The 24,964-nt window shown below is 36.5% G+C and overlaps 3 protein-coding genes and 1 long non-coding RNA gene across 5 annotated transcripts in view; 1 reads left to right on the top strand and 3 right to left on the bottom strand.

Annotated features, from left to right (window-relative positions):
- ufd1l (ubiquitin recognition factor in ER associated degradation 1) overlaps window positions 1-15,717 on the top strand; it is a 188,206-nt gene extending 172,489 nt beyond the window's left edge. Inside the window, exons 2-13 of one of the 2 annotated variants that reach the window (XM_056259363.1) lie at window positions 12,748-12,819; window positions 13,282-13,414; window positions 13,551-13,583; window positions 13,675-13,796; window positions 13,905-14,035; window positions 14,136-14,208; window positions 14,287-14,355; window positions 14,862-14,930; window positions 15,034-15,081; window positions 15,186-15,274; window positions 15,360-15,441; window positions 15,613-15,711. In XM_056259363.1, the coding sequence (XP_056115338.1) occupies window positions 12,817-12,819; window positions 13,282-13,414; window positions 13,551-13,583; window positions 13,675-13,796; window positions 13,905-14,035; window positions 14,136-14,208; window positions 14,287-14,355; window positions 14,862-14,930; window positions 15,034-15,081; window positions 15,186-15,274; window positions 15,360-15,441; window positions 15,613-15,687 (927 nt within the window). In that variant the 5' untranslated portion in view covers window positions 12,748-12,816 and the 3' untranslated portion in view covers window positions 15,688-15,711. Of the gene's footprint in view, window positions 1-12,670; window positions 12,820-13,281; window positions 13,415-13,550; window positions 13,584-13,674; window positions 13,797-13,904; window positions 14,036-14,135; window positions 14,209-14,286; window positions 14,356-14,861; window positions 14,931-15,033; window positions 15,082-15,185; window positions 15,275-15,359; window positions 15,442-15,612 lie in introns of those variants that run through there. The other variant, XM_056259362.1, reaches the window with a different exon arrangement.
- On the bottom strand, window positions 973-12,360 carry cdc45 (CDC45 cell division cycle 45 homolog (S. cerevisiae)). The gene is made up of 18 exons (XM_056259355.1): window positions 12,165-12,360; window positions 11,814-11,873; window positions 11,031-11,123; window positions 10,755-10,892; window positions 10,505-10,663; window positions 10,359-10,417; window positions 10,202-10,250; window positions 9,687-9,748; window positions 9,546-9,596; window positions 9,320-9,439; window positions 8,819-8,950; window positions 7,662-7,760; window positions 7,413-7,574; window positions 5,442-5,580; window positions 3,647-3,730; window positions 3,372-3,490; window positions 3,184-3,260; window positions 973-1,390 (listed from the first exon to the last, which is right to left on the bottom strand). Exons 1-18 carry the CDS (start codon window positions 12,213-12,215, stop codon window positions 1,326-1,328), a joined length of 1,719 nt encoding a protein of 572 aa, XP_056115330.1. The 5' UTR covers window positions 12,216-12,360; the 3' UTR covers window positions 973-1,325.
- Window positions 14,339-14,681, bottom strand: LOC130091477 (uncharacterized). The gene is made up of 2 exons (XR_008807813.1): window positions 14,513-14,681; window positions 14,339-14,438 (listed from the first exon to the last, which is right to left on the bottom strand). It is a non-coding gene; the product is annotated as an uncharacterized LOC130091477 (long non-coding RNA).
- Window positions 15,718-16,442: 725 nt separating the features above from the next.
- ciao1 (cytosolic iron-sulfur assembly component 1) lies at window positions 16,443-24,784 on the bottom strand. Its single transcript, XM_056259361.1, has 7 exons — window positions 24,584-24,784; window positions 23,718-23,866; window positions 23,498-23,609; window positions 21,199-21,287; window positions 20,904-21,099; window positions 20,703-20,778; window positions 16,443-17,008 (listed from the first exon to the last, which is right to left on the bottom strand). The coding sequence occupies exons 1-7, from the start codon at window positions 24,726-24,728 to the stop codon at window positions 16,774-16,776; spliced, it is 1,002 nt and encodes a 333-aa protein (XP_056115336.1). The 5' UTR covers window positions 24,729-24,784; the 3' UTR covers window positions 16,443-16,773.
- Between the last annotated feature and the right edge of the window lie 180 nt (window positions 24,785-24,964).

The raw sequence follows: 24,964 nt of genomic DNA, 5'->3' as shown, positions 1-24,964 counted from the left end.
ATTAAATTTGTCAGATTTACAGTAGTACTAAAGGACACAATGTCAAAACGTGAGAGGAAAGAAAAGGAAACGGGGCAAAGATGATAAACAGTTGACTCATGCTTTGATAATAACCCCATGATACATAAACACATCCACCCAGTCATTAGGGGAGAGGACTCTTGCTCTGTACAGTGGAGGGTCTAGTCCTGTCCCGCCAGCAACCAACACTTCAAACGCATAGTTCACCCAAAAATAAAATTCTCATCATTTACTCACCCTCATGTCGTTCCAAACCGGCATGACTTTATTTCTGCAGCGTTTAGCAGGATGTGTGGAGAACAGCAGTGCGGTAGACATTGATGGTCTCTGGAGATTTACACTGTTTAGCTGAAAAAAGAGACACAAAAAGCAGCTTTAAAAACCTTAGTTAACATGAACAATACTTCTACAGCATTAATCTTAGTTCATTTATAAAAAATACATTTTTGAATTCAAGTTTTATTAAATTAGTTAATGCCCTTTGACCTAACATGAACAAAAAATGTAATTTTATTAAATAATATTAACATTGGTAAATGTTGAAAAATATATTGCTCACTATATTTTTGTTAACACATTAACTAATGTTAACAAATGAGACATTTAGCAACATAAAAGCATTAACACAAATATTTATGTAAACTTTTCAGTGCATGTTAATCCAAAGAAAATGTGTTAAAAATGTAATAAGCACCTGTTGGAGGGACTTTTCTCCATCCAATACATTTCACATGGATAACATTCCCCTTCACAGAACATCTGTTACTCAAAAACATCATGGAAGTAAATCATCTTGCAAAGTTATGTTGACCTTAAAAAAAAAAGAAGCTTCAAAAAGATTTTGTTTCGACTGTCGTAAAACTATTTAAAAATACTAATCAAACAAACTTTTAATCAATAATTCTAGAAACCATCGTTGAATTGGCAGTCAATGAATTGAACACAACATCAGAAGATTATAAAAATGATTTATTTAAATTCATATATAACATGCACAGATACATAAGGACAGGACACACACAAAAAAAACCCCTAAAAACACACACATAAATCAGGCCTGTACAGTCAAACAGAAGGTCTGGCACCACATGACCAAAACATCAGCTGATCTCTGGGGTGAAGGATGAAGGTCTGTGAAGGTATTTGGCACCAAACTGGCTGAGAACACGGTAAAACTCACGTTTACTCAAGGGATGTGAAATTCCACTTGTGGAGCAACTGTGTGTGTGGATGCAAAGCACGCATATGTGTGTCCAGAGTGTCTGTGGGCAATTTGGGAATCATTCCCAGCATGCAGTGGGCCTTTATGACAACAGGGTGATGAGGGCATCCAGAAACTTCCCTCTGTCCTCCATCTTTAGCTCTATAACTGCAGAGAGAGAGAGAGAGAGAGAAAGAAATGCAAAAGTTCAACTTTTGTCTGTCTTGAGCCAAGCGGTCTAGGATTTATGAGCAAATTAGTACTTTTGGTTGCTGTAGCGCCACCTATTGGTCAATCGGGGTCATTCTCTGATAGGTTCTCCCCAAATTGAGGCCTACCATCTGGCCAGGTTTCAAGTCTCTAGCACTTACGGTTTGGTCAGTTTTACAAATAATTACAATTACAATAGACAGCACTTTGTGCTTGAACCCCTAATAAGGCCCCTAGAGAGATTCACATAACCTGTTGTGGTATGTTGATAAATGTAGATGTGATGTGTGTGTGTGTGTACACGTGATGTGTGTGTGTGTGTTTTGGGGTCTAGCAGAACTGAAGGCATTTGGCACCAAACTGACAGAAATGATGGGAAAACTGTATGAATATAACGGATCAGTTAGACCGTTGTGCAGCTCATGTGTATGTCAAATAACTTGAGTGTAGGGCTGTGCGAATAAATCGTAACTGATCGATTTCGGTTTCCAACGATTATGAAAACAAGATAATCGAGGTAAAACGTTTATTGTGCGGTTATTATAAGTGAGTGTTTTAAAATGCAGTCTACTGTTGCTAAACTGCAGGACATGTTTGAGATTAACCAGTGTTAAAAGCTCATCAAGCCACAAAAGAGACACTGTTCCCCAGGCGGCTTTCTGTGTGCGCTGCGAGGCGGAGCTGAACGCGGATAAGCAAATGGTCTTCGGATAGTTGCTCAAATGCGTACACAAAAATTTCAAAATTACTTTTTGGAGAGTATTCACGTAAACACGGTGAGTAAACGTACACAGTTGAGAAAGAAAACGCTTGTGTAACAGTGCATCGGATCCATGCATTAGCTCTTAAAGGGACAGCAGCCTAATAAACCTGCTGCAGTCTGTCATTAATAATAATTAAACAACAAATGACAAAGGAAAATCACTCACTGATCTTGACTGAATACCATAAGTAGCTTTTAAAAAGGATTAATCTATATTTAATGTACAGTAAGACTATGCAGTGTTATTATTTTACATTTTATTATTCAATATGAACACCACTGTTAGTACAAAACTTAAAACACTGTTTTTTTTGTATTTTCATTCTGATTTATTTGACCGTTTGGTTTGTAATTTGTTCCTTTGTTCTTATTGTTTTCTGACTGTTTACCTTTCTCTTACATTGGTTAACATAGTATTAGTTTTTGCTGAAGTATCGATATTTGTGAAATTCCACTGATATTTTAAAATTACTTATCGTGTAATAAGACTTATCATATCGCCCACGAATAATCGTGCTAAATAATCATGATTTCAATATTGACCAAAAATAATTGTGATTATGATTTTTGCCAGAATCAAGCTGCCGTACTTGAGTGTTAATATTACATGATTAATGCAACCTGTTCTGACAACAAAAAAACATCCTTAAATCTTCCATGTAAAATTACCATAATTAATTCAACATTTGGCTTTGAAGTTAAGCTCCAGAACTCAAGTAAACACTGGTGTCCTGCAGTGTGACATGATGTGCTCCATTTTTTTTATAACAAATAATTGATAAATGAATGAAAATGATAAATTCTAACAATAATACTAATGAAATAACTTTTCTTAAATATTTACTACTTTCATAATTTTGCATCATTGCAAATTCAGATCCAGAACAGCAGAGAGACGTCACAGAAAACCTTGGGCTGCTCTGCCCTCTAGTGGTTGACATGAGCTGTGTGAGATCATGTCCCATGATGCCGTGGTGCAGTGACTGACCTGAAGTGTCGAAATGATCGTGTAGAGTTCTGGAGCTGGTGCTCTCAGCTGCCTTTTCAAACGCCCGGCCAAAGAAACTTGAGGGAAAAGAAAAACGCTGATGTAATTTTTGATTGGAGTTTTAGCATTTTTCAGAGAAGAAAAGGAGGCGAATGTGAGTCTCTGTTTAAAAGCATGAACAAACTCACTTTTTCTTGTCAGAGGTGTCTGATTCTGGTGGAATTCCCAGGACGATCACAGTCCCCTTCTCCACATCCAGTGGAGCGGCCATTATCAACGGCAGTATCTTACAGCGTTTGTTCCTCGTCTAAAGAAAACATCCTCATGAGAACAGCCATGTCCTATCATCACATGTGCTGAACTCCAACATTTCTCTGGCTTAGCAGCTTAATGTGACTGCCGACAAACTCCACAGACACATCAACTGACTTTCATTCAGTGTTTTTTGCACACATGCACTTACGGAGCAGACGAACGCTTTGAGCAGATATTTGCAGAGGAGTGTCAGAGCCAGAGGTTTAGAAAACAGCCTCACATCTGGTGTTCCCTACAAACACAAGACACACTTCAACAACTTGTTTTCAACACAATATAATAAACTACTGTCATTATTCACCCTCATATCACTCCAAACGTGTCAACATGAGAATGGGGGGGGTCTTTTTGTGTATATTTTATGTATACTATTACTCTTTGTATATATAATGTGAGACTTTCATTTGATCTGTTTTGTATATGTATAAAACCTGGTATAAATAAAATGTATATACGGTTGGGGTTGACACGAGAATTGGGCAGAGTCGAGGATTAGATAAATATAATTTTTTTATTTGACTGAATTTAAAAAATATATATTACCTAGGGCTGGGCAACGATTAATCGCATCCAAAATAAAAGTTTGTGTTTACATAATATATGTGTGCGTAGTTTGTATAATTATTTTGTATATATATATATATATATATATATATATATATATATAAATACACACACATGCATGTATCTATTTAAGAAAAATGTGTTATTAATACATCAAATATTTATATTTATATATAATATTAATTATGTATAAATATATATAAAGTATATACATGCAAATATTTCTTAAATATATACATGCATGTGTGTGTATTTATATATACAAAATTATACACACTACACACACATATATTATGTAAACAAACTTTTATTTTGGATGCGATTAATCACGATTAATCGTTGCCCAGCCCTACTACATGAATAACACTATTGTACTATAAAATCAAGTATATAATAATAATAATGTTATTGAAATCAAATCAATAAATATAGTAATAATGCTATTAATTGTACTATAGAAATGAGTATTTAATAATCAATGTTTATTTTATTAAATTATAAAAAAAACAATAAATATTACTCAAATAATAATACAACTGTACTATAAAATAGAGTATTTAATAGTTATTTTTTATTTTATAGTAATAATACTTTTGTACAATAAAAATTGAGAGAAAGAGGACATGGAGGAGGTTACAAATGACCCAAAAACCACAGCACAAACCCAGCTGCTTCGAGACACTAGCTACTTTTACATGGATACCTTTTGTTTTAATTGGAATTAATTAATTTCGATTGATAAATCCGAATGTAGTGTTTACATGAATGTTAAAAAAAGTGATCGGGTTGATGTGCACAGTTATGTCACAAGCTTCCGCACACTGCACGAATATACTGCGTTTCCCGCTGTTTGCACACACTAACCATAATCCTACATTGCTTCTTTTCTTTGTTTTATTGAGCAGACTTAATATTGATCTAGTCTGGGTCCTGATAAGGAGAGGACGAGCACATGAAGCTTTGTGCCGTGCTGCTTATATTCATCAAGCAGTAAAAACACCCCTTCACACACCCAAACAAGGTGTGTGCGGATGAGAGTCCGATGTAAAGGACTGCTGGGACGACACTGCGGCGCTTCACTGACGGTGAGTGGAAGGAGAAGTTTAGTATGACACGACTATATTCAACAACAACAGCTCGTTCCGTGCGTCATAGGTCATTTCTGTCATTGCATATACTCAGCACTTTCCAGTTTCAGTTTTCAATCCAATCAAGTGTTTACATCTCGATTAGATCACAAAAGGTTTAGACCAATGAAAGCTGCTCATTTAAAAGAGCAGTGCCAACACTTCAAGCACGGACAATAGACTACAATTTCACTGAGAAACTGTGCTACACTTCATAATGGTAAAGTTGAAGACATTAGATTTGTTCCACACCTCCAGTAAATGGCAGTAGAGGAAAGGCCCCTGTGAGAGTATGAGGTTCGTGCAGATGCAGCTCGCCACCGTCTGCTGAATGGCCTTTAGTTTCCTCTTGGCCAGATCAATGCCTAAATGCAACCGCTCCAGATTACTCCTACAGAGACACAGACAAAGACAAGAGGAGTTATTAAGGAAATCTGTCCTTGAGAAACTACAGACACATTACAATATCTATGAAACTGTTAAAGAGACGGCCCAGCCTCTTTATACCAGTGTTATTTTAGCATCATTGAGATACTAATACAGCTTTTTTTATTTATATTCTGAATTATATTTTAATTTTGTATTTTCTGTATTTGCATTTTTGAAGTTTTGCTGTTTTTCATAATAGTATTTTTTTTTTAAATGTGTTTATGTAGTTTTACATTTTTATTTCAGTTCTAGTTTATTTTAGTACATAAAGTCAAACTAAATAAAACTAGTAATGTTGCTTTAGCAACTAGCTGAAATAAACTAAGTTTAAATTTAATTTTATTTCAGTTAATTTTTTATTTTATGCAACATTTTTTATCTATTTATTAACTTTGTGTCACTTCCAACTGTGCAATATTACCTCTATTTATTCGCATATTTATTTGTATATTTGTGTTTATAGAATGTCTGTTTACAAAAGGTTGGTTATTGTGTAAATACAGTTGGTTTATTATTATTATCATCATTATTATTAATATTGTAATTAATTTTACTCTATTCTACGATGGCCGAGGTGCAAAACAAATCACAATTATAAAAACAAAATAACAAATCCAAAAACAAAACAACAAATCCGAAAACACAACGACAATTCAGAAAACACAACGACAATTCAGAAAACACAGCGGCAATTCAGAAAACACAACGGCAATTCATTAAAAACGGAAAAGGTAGGTATATTTTGAGAATGGCATACTTGTCGCTGATTGGACGAGACACCTGTCAATCAAGCCAGAACCGGAATCAATAAATCAAATTTTTTTTGGGTATTTTAATCAAATAAACTGTCAAATCATGTGTACATATTTTTCCAGTACCACATGAGCTCATATTAATTTTAATATCAACTATCTAAAAAGTGTGCATCATGCCTGACATCTACATCATGAACAATTTACAGATGGTTTTATGACTGCAAGTCATTCAAATGCTATTGAAGTTAGAAACGTGTGTACCAATGTCGTATGTAACTTTAGAGATGGTCACGGTCCCTAAATGTACGAATATCTAGGCCAGCTTATGCCAGTAACGTAGCCTATACTTCACAGGGAATCACTTAGCGTAAAACTTTGCGCGTTACGTTCATATTCTGGTCCATCTGCATTGAGTTACTTTAAGTGTCCTGACAGCAGGGTGATCAATCCTGGACAATGACGTATTGAGGGAATCCCCAATTCTGCACCACAGCGCCGAGATATAAAGTTAAGGACACTAAACAACCGAGAGAAATATATGTCTACTACTTCAGATTTAACGTTTGATCTGTACATCAGCGAATAACATTATAATCTCGTTCACGGTAGAGAAAGCTGCATGTACAAAAGTAACCGTGAAGATTTCAATGTAAAAACCAATTTTTTTTACAGTCTATGGTAAAAACGAATCGCTTTTCTACCCTCGGTACTTCCAGTAATTGCTTGATTCCGGTTCTGGCTTGATTGACAGGTGTCTCGTCCAATCAGCGACAAGTATGCCATTCTCAAAATATACCTACGTTTTCCGTTTTGAATGAATTGTTGTTGTGTTTTCTGAATTGTCGTTGTGTTTTCTGAATTGTTATTTTGTTTTCTGAATTGTAATTTGTTTTGCACCTCTCGGCCACCGTACTATTCTATTCTTATATTTTGTATCTTATTGGAGCTGCTGTAACAATGGAATTTCCCCAGTGTGGGATTAATAAAGTTAATCAAATCAAATCAAAATATAGTTAAATATAATGGCCCTGCTTTATACCTGGACAGACAGTCCAGAGCTTTGATGAAGTTGTCCGCTGGCGTTTCATCCTTCTCCACGTTCTCCAGCAAGGCGGCCGCAGCGTGAACCACATCACTGGCCAGGAACCGGTTCTTAAAGCCAAAGTGTACACCGAACGTCTGAACACGAATGTCTTTCATCCTGAGGTGGAAAAACCAAACCAAACCATTAAACATGCGACAGATACAGATTACAACAGGCACAATCTTTCATTTGACTCTCTCTCACCCAAATTTATTGGCCGATTCCTCGATGACTTCACGCAGGTTCTCTTTAATCGCCATATCCATCGAGTTAAACTTCTGCCGCACCTGCTTGAGTGGGAGACTGAGGGAAAAACAATCATTAAAAGGATATTTTCAACTAAAGTCTGAATCACATGTATACAATGTATTCTATATTAATGCAATCGATTTACACATATCACAGTTAATCAACTTGCTCAATAAACGATACATAATATTAATAAAAAATAAAAATATCTTTATCATATTTCTACTGCTGGCATTTTAAAAAAACATGTTTAAGCAAGGGAAAAACATGCCATAAATGATCAAACTACTGTAAAGCATGGCTTCTTTTGGGTAATTCCTTTAGCAAAAACTTAAAGATTATGTCCATTATTAACATGAACCAAAGTGTTTTCTTCTCCATTAAAGGGTTAGTTCACCCAAAAATGAAAATGATGTCATTAATGACTCTCCCTCATGTCGTTCCAAGCCCGTAAGACCTCCGTTCATCTTCGGAACACAGTTTAAGATATTTTAGATTTAGTCCGAGAGCTTTCTGTCCCTCCATTGTAAATGTATGTACGGTATACTGTCCTTGTCCAGAAAGGAAATAAAGACATCATCAAAGTAGTCCATGTGACATCAGTGGGTTAGTTAGAATGTTTTGAAGCATCGAAAATACATTTTGGCCCAAAAATAACAAAAACTAGGACTTTATTCAGCATTGTATTGTCTTGCGGTTCTGTTGTGGATCTGAACACGGCGTCTTACGTCAGCAGCGGCACTGAACGCGGATCCACAACAGAACCGGAAGACAATACAATGCTGAATAAAGTCGTAGTTTTTGTTATTTTTGGACCAAAATGTATTTTCGATGCTTCAAAACATTGTAACTAACCCACTGATGTCACATGGACTACTTTGATGATGTCTTTATTTCCTTTCTGGACAAGGACAGTATACCGTACATATATTTTCAATGGAGGGACAGAAAGCTCTCGGACCAAATCTAAAATATCTTAAACTGTTCTGAAGATGAACGGAGGTCTTACGGGCTTGGAACGACATGAGGGTTAGTAATTAATGACATAATTTTCATTTTTGGGTGAACTAACCCTTTAAGACCTGGAAGAATAAGACCCAGCGTCCACTCACCCCATGTCAGCCAGGAACTCTTGCAGTTTCTTCTGTCCATTGATGGACCAGAGTTTAAAGCTGCAGGAGGTGTAGCAGGAGTTACAGATGCTCTCGTACAGAGACCAGTGCTGATACAACACCAACCTCAGACTGACACACGGGGTCAAGGGTCAAACACACTCATTACACACACAGTTCTTCATCAAGCATGTTCAAAATGACATTCCACTTACAATTTATGAAAGATTGCAGCATGCATTATGTACATTGTGCACATTATTTCTATGTATGAAACACATTCATTTGCGAGAGCACACCATAATGCAAAAGACATTTTTATACAAAATTAGATGCAAAAGAACCCAATTAATTCCCAACAAAACTAGATTCACTGAAATTAAACATGCACCGTAATGAGGTCATTAAACAGCACAATAGTATGCAGTAAGCAATGCACTGGTCTTTAGTTTTGAACATCACACATCCAAACATAATTTCACATCATGCTGAGAAGGATACTCATATTCAAAGGAGATCCTCATGCAGTCGATGGACAGCGAGTTTTCCTCATCCTCATTTCTATGGTTGTGTCGGGACACGTGGCGCTGTAGGGTGGCGATGTCTGTCACATATTTCATACTGTTTGATGAAGACACACAGGTTACTTTGAAACACTGCTTCAGAAGTAATGAGATGTTTTCAAGAGGTTGATCATGGCGATACGAGAAAAGAGTGAGATTCTTACTGTGGGATTTTATCATGGACCCACTGATCTGTCAGTCCAATGACACTCCACCTGCCAATCAAGGAGTCAGTTTTCAGTTCGCAGAACACATCTACGGCCCTACTGCGACTTCTTAGAGGTAATATTAAATAGGAAGCTCACCACAGCATGTCTTTGGTGTCTTTAGACATGACCCAGGCCAGCTCAAACATCACCAACGCTGCCTGTAGACAACAGAATCAACATTCACACACTACAGCTGAGCCAACAAATATTGAGCAAATTGCATATTCACGAAGTAGTAGAACTGAGCAAATCATTGAGTATTTAATTATGGCATTTAACCATTCACAAATATTTAATGACTGAATGCTACACGTTCACATTATAGACTTCAATCAGATCCTTTTGAAATATAAAATTCACATTAGGCCGTATCCTGTTTTCAACCTAAAATTGATGCAATGATTCATAAAAGTTTATGAAAGTTCCACATAGCACTTTATTTGCTTTATTGTTATATTAGTGCTGAATGTTGTCAAAAGCCATTTCATCCAGCTTTATTAACCATCTAAAAGCCTCATGTAAATCTGTTGAAGTCACAATCACAAATGCATTAAAGCATGAACATGAGCTATAAAATCAGACCATATGAAAACATGATCATAGTTACTCACTGATGTTCCATGGAACTCATACTGCTCGTAGTCGAACAGAATCTCTCTCCTGCAAACACAACACACACACACACTAAACAAGGTACTTATCACACAAAAATGTTTCAGCATTGCACATTTTAATTTTGGAGTAATTGTTATGTTTATATTGAATGACCTTCGAGCTTCCCATTCTCGTCTGGCACGCTGTCGTTCTATTCTCCTTTCCAAAGCACCCTGAAGAAGTTAATGCAGACTTTACAAACCTTGAGCATAAAGAATCCATCTACTCATAATATGCATGATATAAATATGAAAACATGCCTCATCATATCGCCTCCGTTTCCCAGAAGGCTCTGCGCTTCCATCGCTTTCATTTCCAGAATCATCGCCGCCTCCTTCTTCGTCCTCATCATCATCACGGAAGATGTCATCATAGGACGGAACACCAAGATCGTCATCTTGCTTAATCAGGAGCTTAATCTATAGCAGTTCAAGTAAATAAATAATTTATTAATAACTGCATATTTGCAACAGGATGCATCAGAGCTAATAAAGTGCTGGACATTTGTACTTGAGTTTCATTGTAGACGTTGACCACGTCAACAGGTCGGTGTGTATCACAGATGAAGAACACAGAGTCTTCCTCAGGCTGAAGAGTCTCCAGCAGGTCCACATTTGCTCCACAGTTTATCAGGACAAAATACTGGTACTAGAAGAAACATACAGATACACAACAATTGCTTATAGATTAGACTCAAAAGCTGAGGACTATTGCCCACATAAGTCTATAGTTGATATATATAGTTGCCTAACTAAACCGCATTTATGGCAGAGCATAAAGTGGTACCTGTTCTTTATGCTCCAAAAATGCAGTCCCTAAATCCTGCCATCCTGTCACAGGAACCAGCGTATACTGCACTTGATCACAGTGAAATAGAGCCTGGATGGAAAAACATAGACAAACACTTGGAACAAAAAATGCTGAACACCTTTGAGTAAAAACTGAGTGAAATGTTTCATTTAAAAACATCTAATTTGCAATCATTAAACTGTATTGTGTAGAATTTTTTGGGCAGCCCTCTCTCTAGAGCAGGAGTTTTCAAACAAATAATGATATAAAAATAAATTAATCAAATTTTAATAAATACCACCTCTAAACGTACAGCACTACAGTGAGTTGAAAAACACATTAGTGTAATGTAATAGAAACTAAATATTTTACACATATCTATAATATACATTTCCACAGTATTAATGGGGTCTTTATGCATGCATAAAGACATACATTTCTACCTTTTAAATTTTGCACACAGGTGTCTGTGATGTGGGATCTAAAAGATTGAAAATCCCTGCGCTCGAGAAACTAAAAAATATATATTTCAGTCAACCATTAGTGTATGAATGAACGATAATATGTACTACAGTATATAAACATCTGCATATCTACACCACATATTAATACTAATGTTTTTTTACACTATTACATCATAATCTTTGCACATGCGTAGGTTGTTGTAGGTGTCCTGTACAAAGTATCTTGTGTATTGAATATCTGTGTATGTTGTAACGTTTACTGTTTGTTCAATGTTGCTGTTATTGTAGAATATGAATTTATAATGATATGACTAACCTGCAGAACCTTACAGGCACACAAGGCATCAATATCAGGAGACACGAGCAGGGCCACTCTCTGAATATATATATATATAAAAAAGAGACAAGTCTGAGAAATTCAAAGTAGTTTAAGAATATTATAAGAATATATTAACTTTAACAATACACAAGCAACAACATATAGAACAGAATAAGTATTATAAATGAACATGTACTATATAACATAAAATATTAAAACATCAACAGATAATGGTAGTATTAATAGTGCTTTTCAATACTAGCTATTTATATTAACTGTAAATATTAACAGTTTGGGGGTCATAAATGACTCCAGCAACCAAACCCAGACAAAACAGTTATTACGCACCTGATTAACGACAACATCATAAAATTCCTTTCGAATATCGGTCACAAACATGTTAAAATATAAGATTATAAAGTTTAAATATATAAAACTATCACTTTTTAGTGATAGACGTTTTACATAGACGTTTTAAAACTGTCCTTGTTTTAAACGCAGGGTTTCCGTGTTTCATCTGTGGCGCCAAATTTGCTTGTTGTGTATTTAGTAAGCCCTTTGTAGAAATAACCAATCGAATAACGACTTACAGTGACAGGCAGGCACATTAGCCAATGGTGTGCGACAGCGAGCGGCTCTTCTGTCCAATCGAAAACATCCCCTGGCAAGTCAAAACATGGAACAGAAATACGGTAATAGAAAAACGAAATTAATCTCTCTCTCTTTTTAAACACATTTGTAAAATCTGTTTATAAGTTATAATAGATTTTTATAATATAGATTTAACAAATGTTATGCATAGGGCGTGACCCAAACTTGAAAGAGAGATGTGATTGGCTAAAGTTCGGTCTGATGGTTTGTTGTTTTGTTGCGTCACGTCCTACTACTTTTAACGCACTTCCCACTAAAAGGAGAGCTGCTGTGTTTCTGTTATTGAGTTGTCATCAGTATTCTTCTCATCATCGCTGAGGTTCTGCTGTTAGGCAGATAAACAGCTAATATGGTCTGTACTCGATTTTAAGCTACCTTTAAATTTGCCTTTTTAGCATTATGTCTTTTATTGTTCTAAACTGGCTAGCTAATGCTAAGCTAAAAGCAGTTGAAAGCTGCACTGTCACTGTGGCACAAATAATAAGATGTTTGTTTATTATTAAACTGACATTTAAGATTATTTATTTAGCAGGAGATTTTTCCAAAGAGATTTACATGAAAGGAATACTATAACAAACAATTCTGACTATGGAGACAAAAAGTGCAGCAATAAAAGTTCCATTATTATTGCTTTTGTTGTAATTTGATCTTAAACCATATATATATATATATATATATATATATATATATATATATATATATATATATATATATATGTCTAAGTGTATATATATATGTTTAAGTATATAAAACCATGCATTCTTCAAGGTTTTTGTATTCAATATAATATATTTCTGTCCTCTTCCTCCATCAGTTCTCCTTCAACATGTTTGAGCCCCATGTGGGCCGGGGTTTCCAGAACCGTTTCTCCGCTCAGTACCGGTGTTATTCGGTGTCCATGCTGCCCGGGCCCAACGACCGCTCAGATGTGGATAAAGGAGGAAAGAGTATGTCATGGTCTATATAATACTGTAAAGATGTTTCCACATGGCTAGAAAAGCTTTGTGGAACAGCCAGGATTCATTTTGTAGATCTTAGGTTGTATTTCACTGAACTAATACAGATGTCATGTTGTATTTTCAGTAATTATGCCCCCGTCTGCTTTGGACCAGCTGAGTAAGTTACATGCAGCTTATTATGAAATATGAAAAACCTTCCAACTTTACTCTCTCCTGTGTATTGATTTCACATGTGGTTTGTTTTTCAGGCAGACTTAACATCACATATCCCATGCTGTTCAAACTCACCAACAAGAATTCAGACAGAATGACACACTGTGGCGTTCTGGAGTTTGTGGCAGATGAAGGCATCTGTTATCTCCCTCACTGGGTATACAATATACACCGATCGACTGTTACTGGCTCTGATTAGCTTAAGACACGTTATTATTGAGGATATCAAAATGTCCTTGTTGATCATGTTTTATTGTGTTTTCAGATGATGCAGAACTTATTGTTGGAGGAGGGCGGTTTGGTCCAGGTGGAAAGTGTCAATCTCATGGTGGCCACATACTCAAAATTCCAGCCGCAGAGTCCAGACTTCCTGGATATCACCAATCCTAAAGCTGTGTATGCTAACATAACACACACCTTTTACACTAAAATGTATTTTTAACATCATAACAGCTCATTTCTAGATCTCAATGTGCAATATTTCTTTTTTTTTTAGATTAGAGAATGCTTTGAGGAATTTCGCCTGTTTGACTACAGGCGATGTGATCGCTATCAATTATAATGAAAAGGTGATTGTCTGTTACTCAGTATAATGATTAATGTGGTAAAAACCCTGATACACTGAACCAGACATTTCTGTCTTCCAGGTCTATGAGTTGCGTGTCATGGAGACCAAACCAGACAAGGCTGTGTCCATCATTGAGTGTGATATGAATGTAGGGATGCTTATTTTATTCACAGTTTACATAATATATGAACTCCCCTAACCCTACCGACCAAACGTTTGGCGTCAGTAACACTTTGTTTCTGAAATAAATAAATAAATCAATACAGGAAGGATGCATTAAATTGATCAAAAGTGACAGTAAAGACATTTATAATGTTTCAAAAGATTTCTATTTCAAATGCTGTTCTTTTGAATTTTCTATTCATCAAAGAATCCTGAAAAAAAAATGGTTCACGGTTTCCACAAACATATTAACTGAGTTTTCAAATGATGATAAACAAATGTTTCTTGAGCCGCTAATTAGTGTGGAGTAATGAGGAGTATGTTGATATGTATAGTTATTTTAAATTGTAATAATATTTCACAAAATTGCTGTTTTAACTATTTTTGATCACATAAATGCAGCCTTGGTGAGCAGAGGAGACTTAAACATTATAAAGAATCTTTATATTTACATAATATGTATCTCTAATTACACAATATTTCGTCCATCAGGTGGACTTTGATGCTCCTCTTGGTTACAAAGAACCAGAGAGACACATGCAGCATCCTGAAGAACCAGCAGTATGTTCTGACAATTCATTTCATCACATTATAACTCAGTATTTTGATTAAAATTCACATAAATATCGTTCTTACTAATCCCGTGTTTGTCATTCTGCTGTAGGAAGAGGAAACAGATCCCAGTAACTATGACGTGGACTTTGGCTTCAGAGTAAGTCAAACAATGATTATCATTACTGCACTTTCATGCTCCTTCATATGTTATGAAATCATATGTTAAGAATTGGTGTCTTTACTTCCTGTTCCTCTCCACAGGCCTTTACAGGTTCTGGGAATCGTCTAGATGGGAAGAAGAAAGGCATTGAGCCCAGTCCAGCACCCCTCGATCCCAGTGACATCAAACGGTACCTGCCTCAGTCGGACCCAGACCACTTCACTCTCACTGCTGAACTGTACATTTTAATATTTGCTGTTTTTTAATTCATACAGAGGAATTCCTAACTACGAGTTCAAAGTCGGAAAGATCACCTTCATCAGAAATGCCAGACAACAGCCACGCAGATTTGACATTGTGAGTGAAATTACAGGGACAAAAACATTTAGGGTTTAAAGAAATCAACATTTCTGTAGTCTCAGGTTGTCACAAATTTAGTTTACCATAAATTGCCAGCATTAGATGAGGAGCAAGTGGTGTTTTTGCAATCTCTCGTCTTATTTTAATCATATATTTACTTGTCTCCAGGATGACATGGCCACTAACTTCATCGCGTTCTCTGGGGAAGGACAGTCCCTGCGCAAAAAAGGCAGAAAGCCCTGATTACACACATACAATTGACCAGGACACCTCAGAAAGTCAACTGCTGTTTGGTTATTTGTGCTGTTTTTGAACTACGATACACTCAACATGGGCAGTTATGTCATGACATGCACCTGGATTTCCATTAGGATCTTCCTCTGTACATTACAACTGTTGTTTTACAAATGATTTGACATTCTGAATCCGCTCTTTTTCATATATTAGTAAACACAAAACAGTGACCAAACACATTTATATGCACAATACTTCAAATAATTTAAATAAAGATTACCCTGCTATTCATCAGACTTGCTCTTTATTTACTCTAGGATGAGTTGTTGTCATCAAGCTTTTGTTTTCTGGTGCTGTTATTGACATTGTTTTACAAAACATGACATTATCTGTTCATATGACTATAGATTGTCTTGTTTATATTAAAGGAATGTACTGTGTTAGTACAACTTGACATGCTGTCAATTACCACAGAAAATAATTTCAACGCACTGTTGAATTGCAAGTATAGCCAAAAAGACAATAAATATTGCTAACATCAATCCAGCATGTTAAAATGGCAAGTTATTAATTTTACAGCTCAAATAACATGTTTTTCTTCTTGTATAAAAACATTAATGTGCTTTTTTTAAATGGCACTTCTATTTTTTAACCTTGTCAAACACCCCATAGACGAAATTATGAGTGTATCACGATACGTTTTAACTTGTATTGAATGCAGATCATTACTTTTAACACAACCATTAAAGATGAATTCACTAAACAAACTTTGAAAGCATTTAATATCAATAGAAATTGATGGTTTTATGACATGTTAAAAAGAAAAATGAGTATGGTTCAACTTCAGCAGTGCTTGAGCTATTGTAAGCCACAGGCAAAGCTCAAATATATCCATGTGGTTAAGAAGAAATTCTGAAAAGTTACAACTGACCCATCAAAAAGACAACAGAACGAGGCCAGTTAAAAAGTGTCTTTCATTTCATTTGACCAGTGCTGTCAATACACACAGTACTCAGTCAGAATAAAAACAGCTGTTGTCATGACCCATGATGCCACTTGAGCACGCCTTTGTCAGATCAAGCTTCACTCAGCAGCTCAGTTATCAGAGTTGTACTTCCAGATGGCAAACTCTCCGTTGTCACTGCAGGTGGCCAGCAGTCCCGTCTGCTTTGGATTCCAGGCCACGCAGTTGACGTCCTGATTGTGGGCTTTGGGCACGTGGGCCGACAGGAAGAAGATGGGCTGCTCTGGGTCGGCAGTGGGGTCTTCTCTGAACACACGGACTCCATCATCGCCGCACGCGGTGGCCAAGGCACCGGTCAGACGGCACCTTCACATTAGAAGGATTACAATAATACACACTTCTGAACTCACAATTGTTGACAAATATCATAACCATTGCATCATCTCGGGGCTTGTGCATTATTTAATGGTGACAGGGTTTCAGCAGATGGTATGAAGGTAAAATTTAACCAACTTAAAGGTGCTCTAAGCCAGTGTTTCCCAACCCTGCTCCTTGAGGCACACCAACAGTGCACATTTTGGATGTCTCCCTTTTCTGACCCATATATTTCTGGTCTTGGGGTCTCTACTAACGAGCTGATGAGTTGATTCAGGTGTGATCGATTAGGAAGAGTTGGAAAATGTGTAGTGTTGGGTTGGGAAACACTGCTCTAAGCGATGTCACACGTTTTTTTAGGCCAAAAAATTTTTTGTCACATACAGCAAACATCTCCTCACTATCCGCTGGCTGCCTGTCCCCTGAACACACTGTAAAAAAACGCGATCTCTGTAGACAGCCCAGGCTCCACAAACAGCAACAAAAACAAACTGGGCTAACCCGCTCCACGAAACATGACAAACAGTTCCAGCCAATCACTGACAAGAAGGACTTGGGGGCGGGGTTTGGGGGGTTAGTGCGCGGAGGGTCTAGCTAGCCTCCGTTTTGTTTGACAATACTTTAAACGTCAACAAGAAGTGACGTCACCCGACATCGCTTAGAGAACCTTTAAGATAATTTAAGAAATAAATTGAGGGGAACATATGCACTTCATTGTAGTTATACATCATATTTGACACATCAGGCTTTTATGGCTCATATTATATAGTGAAAATATGGAGCTCATACTCGGAGTAAAAAACACCAATTTTATTCAGAGGCTCAAACTGAGCAAAAATATGCAATTTGGTGCAGATGCTGATATTTATATGGCCAAAAAGATGAAATTCTGATGCTTGTAATGTAAATCAGTGAGATATTTATAACAGTACAGCAGATACTTGCATATAATGCAATATAAATATCAGCTTTCACTCTATATCTGCCAGTAATGTCTTAGTAAGATGATATTTAAATGCTTAGATATAGGATCAAAGCTCCGATTTTTAAAACATATAATGCAATACAATGATGATTGAGATATGAACAAATAAACCTTCCTCAAAAGCCTGATGATCATATTTGAGACACATTTGAAAATGATTTTTTTTAAACTATGCATGGATAATCAAGTAAACCTCAGTTGCTTTGGTCCAGTAAGTGTTCACCTTGAAATATTACTAACAATTACAAGTTATTATTACGGTTACTTTAAAAAAAATCATTAAAGATTTCTGAAGGTGGGTGTTTTTAAAATGACACTAAAAGGCCGTTTACTTGCTAAAAAAGTATAAAATATCGGTAACACTTTACAATAAGGTTCATTAGTTAACTACATTAGTTAACATTAACTAAGAATGAACAATACTTCTTCAGCATTTGTTAATGTTAATTTCAACATAAAATCTTGTTAACATTAGTTAAATGCACTGTGAACTAACATAAACAATGAACAGCTGGATTTGTATTAACTAACGTTAACAAAAGATTAACAAAAACAGTAACAAATGTATTGCTCATGGTTAGTTCATGTTAGTTAATACTAGGGGTGTGCAAAAAAATCGATTCACATTTGAATCGCGATTCAATCTTTACCGATTCAGAATCGATTCATAGAATTCCAAAAATCGATTCATATATTTTTTTTTAATGGCGTGCACGGGCGGAGTGGCAATCGGGTGAGTCGGGACTTTTACCGGTGGTCCGGTAGTGTTTCGAGGCCGCGATCGAGGGCCGGTCTGATAAATAGTTACATTGCAAGTTCTTGCCGCCCGCTGGTCAAACTGTGCAGCCTCTCTGCTCAACCCGTAAATAAATGCATCGATCCGAAGATCTTATGTTTGAGTTCTGTAGATCTTTTGCCAAGCGTGTCAGATGTTACGGGTTCTAAACCGCACTCGTATAGTTTTTTCTCTCTCTCATCAAAACCGAATATGTTCATCACGTTTGTGTGCATTTTATTTTGTGATTTTCACCGGAGTCTCCACAACGGCGATTGATTGAAGCGCTCGTCCGAGTGAAGACTGCGTCGCGAGCCACAGAGAACACTCACGCAGTCTCATGAAAGTGCGTATCAATACCACGAATGTTATTTCTCGTGCCATTTATACGCCCAAAATGGTTTTTGCGTGTATATGCTACGCACTGAAAACCCCTTGGGTAGGATTAAGGGGGAGGGGGGAGGGGGATGCGTGTGTATTACACGCCATAAAGTGCGTATCATATGCACGCGAAAACTGCGTATCATATGGTAAATGGTAAATGGACTGCATTTATATAGCGCTTTCACAGACCCAATGGCCACCAAAGCGCTTTACAATTTGCCTCACATTCACCCATTCACTCACTCATTCATACACCGACGGGCGACGGCAGCCATGCAAGGCGCCATCCAGCTCGTCGGGAGCAGCTGGGGTTAGGTGTCTTGCTCATGGACACCTCGACACTTGGTCAGGTGGAACCGAGGATTGAACCACCAACCTTCCGGTTTGTAGACAACCAACATGAACCACTGAGCCACTGCCGCCCCTATCATATACACGCAACAACTATTTTTGGCGTATAAATGGCGCGAGAAATAACATTCGTGGTATTGATATGCACTTTCATGAGATCGGGCTGGAACACTGTATCCATGACACATAGCAGCGGCAACGAGCGCTCAGCTTGCACTGGATCTAAACAAATCAATCTAACCATAGATGTTACCAGTAGCGGTGGCTTTTGTTAAATCTATTTAAAATAATTTCGCATGGGTTCTATGATATTAGTATATATTTTTAGGAAGTTCAATGTGTCCAGTCGAGTTCACATTTCAACAGTCAACCTGGTAGCTGAAGTAGTCCTTAAACCACATATCTATAATTGTTTGTTTGATCGGACTACAGCACTTAAAGCTAAATGTAAAAGCTTTTTATTTAGGTAAGTTTTATTTTAAACTTGAATTGAATGTATTTGAAAGCTGGCCAAAGCTTGGCACTTTGCACTTTTTAGTTGCAAAAGTTTTTATTTTTGTATGAAGACATATAGCCTAAAGTAATATCAAACTACATGTACATTGTGTCTACTGCAATCAATCACATAGGAAAAAGTAAACTACATTTATATACGGCGAATCGTTTTTTGAATCGAGAATCGTTTTTGAATCGAAAATCGATTTTGAATCGAATCTTGAGACAAAAAATCGGTATCGAATCGAATCGTGACATTTTCTGAATCGTGCACCCCTAGTTAATACATTAACTAATGTTTAATAAATGAACCTTATTGTAAAGTGTTACCAAAATATCAATCAGACGACAGAAGGCATGTAGAAAATTGTGTGCAACAGGTTTTCAAATATAATACAGTAGGTTATTATTTTATAAGGTTAAAATACAAATGTCATCAGATGTCCAGTACTTTTTAATTAATTTTACAAGAATGATCTTTGCTCCCAACTACTAAAATCCAGAAATAACACCATCGCTTTAAAAAACAAAACACGAGAAAAGAATCCCTCATGCAACATGTAATGGCACAAATGTTTTGCTTCCATTTTAGACGTTTGTGATGCCTTTATTTGCAGAAAGGCGTATTTAAGACTTTAAGATCTTTTAAAGACCAGCAGAAACCCTTTTGACCAAAATAATACCATGCATCTTACCATGCTACATCATATACTGTTCTCCCGTGGAATCCAGACAAGGTACATATACACTTCCAGGACTCATCTGATGAACCTGCAACAAAATCACTATCAAATTCAACCCAGCGAAATCTAGACAATATAATTTTAAACCTGCTAAATATTCAAAATATTTATCAATAGAGTAAAACTGTACAGAAGAAATCCTAATGCTCTCACCATCTCCAGCCGTGGACTCCTTCCAGATCTTCACGGTACGATCATCGCTACAAGACGCCAATCTTCGTCCCTCAGGGTCAAAGGTCAAACTCCAGACAGTGGATTCGTGTCCCTCTAGAGTGGCTCTACATTCCCAGTCATCATCTTCCTCTTTATAAACGCACACTTTGTTGTCATAACTGGCTGATGCAAGAAGCTGCAAAAGGAAACAAGTTTCACCCTTAAAAATGAGCTGGTCTTTATGTGTCTGAAAACATTACAAGAGCGACAGAAAACATGCACGTGAATATCATACCTCCTGTGTCGGGTGCCAAGCGACATGCTTCACGTCCTGTGTGTGTGAATTCACAACACTTACACACTCATACTCGTCCTCCTCGTCCACTAGAAGAAAAATAAATGGTTTAACACAAATCATAGTAATCTTAATGACTGATTTAAAGGGATAGTTCACCCAAAAATGGAAAATTCTGTCATCATTTACTCAGCCTCAAGTTGTTCCAAACCTGTATGAATTTCTCTCTTCTGCTGAACACAAAGGAAGATATTTTGAAGAATGTCAGTAACCAAACAGTAGATGGACCCCATTGACTTCCATAGTATTTTTTTTCCATACTAGGGAAGTCAATGGCGCCCATCAACTGTCTGGTTACTCAGGTTTGGAACAACTTGAGGGTGAGTAAATGATGACAGAATTTTCATTTTTAGGTGAACTATCCCTTTAAGGCAAGACACTACAAGCAAATCCATAATTTTTTTCATGAACCAGCCAATAGAGATTTTGGGCTATTTTGCTTCCAGAACATGTTTTTCAGACTAGTGGAAATACACAATACACATTCAAGGGTTCATTTGATTACACTTTATCTAATTACAATACATATCATAAAGAAAAGTATTTTGTCCTGCACTGAACCAGAATTCTTCACTTCAGCAGCACTTACTGTACATACACCAAACTTTACAGTTGTATATTCATATTTATATATATTGAAGATTTTTACAGAAGGGCTTGTTTATATACCCCTGATTTAAATAACATTTTATTAGTGCTGTCAAATCGATTTATCGCATCTATACTATATATTTATTAGGGCCGGGACTTTAACGCGTTAATTAAGATTAATTAATTACACACTTTAACGCGTTAATTAATTACACAAAAAATTATTTTTAATCGCACTTATTTTTGCACCGCGGAACGTTTCACACTGGATGAGTTTCGGCGGACCGATTATACTGGCGCACCAACTAGCGTTCATGACGAAGAAACTGACGAGATCGCTTTGGTTGGCCGGTGGCTGGGAAATGTTGTTACAAAAAACGAACGGATGGACGCGTCGATAAGAGCATGGTTGTGTGCAAGCTATGCAACAAGGAATTCGCTATTGCTATTAGTGTAGTGTAGCAATATGCTATTTTGTTGCAATATGCTATTGCTACACTTAATGGCTATTATGGCTATTAGTGTAGTGTAGCAATATGCTATTTTGTTGCAATATGCTATTGCTACACTTAATGGCAAAAATTGCACTGGTCTGCTGGACTTGGTTGAACAAAAATAAACAATATTTTGTTGCTTAAGCTTATGTATGCAGTCATTATTCAATGGTATACTAAAAATCCATGTGAAAAAAATTACTTCTCACAGTTCTCAGGTCAAATATTTATGCGATTAAAATGCGATTAATTTCGATTAATTAATTACAAAGCCTCTAATTAATTAGATTAATTTTTTTAATCGAGTCCCGGCCCTAATATTTATATGTGTGTGTGTGTGTATGTATATAGTATATGTATATGCATGTGTGTGTATATATATATATATATATATATATATATATTTGAGTGATAAAAAGAGATATCCATTCCAAAATAATGTCTGTAAAAAATGTTTAACTTCATTATGTCAACAAAATGGACCAATTTTCAACCTGGCTTTATAAAATGCTCAGATTTCAGTTCAGAAATTTTAAGAAAATTAGTGCATTTTTAATTAGATAATGTGTCATTTGCATAATTAAATATAACAATAACTTGTCATAAAAAAAAAAATAGTTGTCATAATGTTCTGTGATTAATCAACTAGGTAAAGTATGGTGATAACTACTATTATTTCAATTTTGTACACTATTCACCTGTGGTTTCTTGCTTTAACCCCTTGGGAAAAACAGTCAAAATTAAGAAAAAAATTTACTATCGGTAACATTTTAGTTTAGGGTCCAATTCTCACTATCAATTTGCTTATTAGCATGCATATTACTAGAATATTGGCTGTTTATTAGTACTTATAAAGCACATATTAATGTCTTACTCTGCATGAACATATTCTACATCCCTTAATTCTATACCTTAACTTAATAACTACCTTACTAACTATTAATAAGCGTTAATTAGGAGTTTATTGAGGCAAAAGTCATAGTAAATAGTTTGTTAATAGTGAGATTTGGACCCTAATCTAAAGTGTGACCGTACTATCTTAATGCACATTCCTGGTCTAATTGTGAATAATTCATCAGTGCACATCATTCGAAAGGAAAAACAATGTTTGTATTTTATGCTTTTCACTATTCAATCCCCGATTCCTGATGTACCTTCCCAGATCCAAACACTTTTGTCTCTGCTGCAGGTGGCCAGTAAGTTTCCGGATGGAGCCCAGGCCACACACTTCACCTCGTTCTCATGACCTTCTAACACTGTCAGGGACTGCAAACACACATGACGGACACACGTCAGGCTGACTGACAGAATGTTAGTGATGTCACTTCCTTGAATTTTTTAAGGGTGTGAAATTATGCGTATTCAAAAACAAACCTCAAAACCATCATCCGTCTTCTTCCAGATGCATGTTGTAGCATCAAAGCTGGCCGATGCCAGATATTTCCCACAGGGCGACCAGGCCACCTTTCTGACCGTACGCTGGTGTCCATCAGACAGGACAGACTTACATTCCCAACTGTCCCCTGAGAACAGAAGACAAATAAAATACAATAATATACAATATATTTTATTTACACTATCTGCTGTGTCATAAAAATCAGACACAATATATATGTATATACACACACATATAAATATATATATATATACACTTATTTTATTTTAATATTATTCTATTTTATAAAGTTCAATTGAATTCACATTTATTTGTATATAAATCTTTTCACAATACATATTGTTTCAAAGCTGCTTTACAGAAAATGCATGAGTCCCCATTACAATTTAGAGTGATCTGTTATCAGAGATAACTAAGTTTTGTATTTCAGAAATGTACAAATACAAAATCACAGTTAGCTAAAAATGTATTAATTTAAACAATGTAATAATTTAAGCTCATTGCAGTAAGATGAATACTTTAACAAATTAAAAGTCTTGAGTCTGATTTTTATAGACTCAGTGTGTGTGTGTGTCACTAATAATGATTGAATGAGTACACTTTGACATACTATGAATGAATGAGGCATTTATATAATGCTTTCATATGTAACGTTACTACTGTACACCCAACGCGATTTACAATCATATCAGAGAATCTCTCCTCAACATGCGACGGCAGCCACAGTACAACGGCGCCAGTGCGCTCACCACACACCAGCTAACTTATATACTTCAGCTCTCATATTTAAGTACATGGGTTTAGACGGGTGATTCACGGTGTAAACACGTTTTTGCAGTTTTACCTTCTTTACCCCATATTCTTATCGCGCGGTCCCCGCCGCATGACGCGAGAAGTGTGCCCGTGGGGTTCCACTCGACGTACCAGCAGCGCGCGTCCGGGTGCGCGCTCACCCTCTGCAACAGCTCCATCTCGCCCTTCATTTCCATACAACTGTATGATATTTGTGATTATATGACATGTAAATCCTCCCCGTCTCTCTCTCTCTCTCTCTCTCTCTCTCTCTCTCTCTCTCTCTCTCTCTCTCTCTCTCTCTCTCTCTCTCTCTCTCTCTCTCTCTTAAATGTCACAACTTCAAGACTTCTGTGGTTTATCAGCGGCTCCTCACTTCCTGCTTTGTGCTTCAGTGTTTTTTGCTGTTGATACAAATGCACGACAGTAGCGC

Source organism: Rhinichthys klamathensis, unplaced genomic scaffold (assembly GCF_029890125.1).
Source record: "Rhinichthys klamathensis goyatoka isolate OS25496 unplaced genomic scaffold, OSU_Roscu_1.1 h1tg000167l_1, whole genome shotgun sequence".
NCBI lineage: Eukaryota > Metazoa > Chordata > Actinopteri > Cypriniformes > Leuciscidae > Rhinichthys > Rhinichthys klamathensis.
This window is presented reverse-complemented; position numbering and strand designations above follow the sequence as displayed.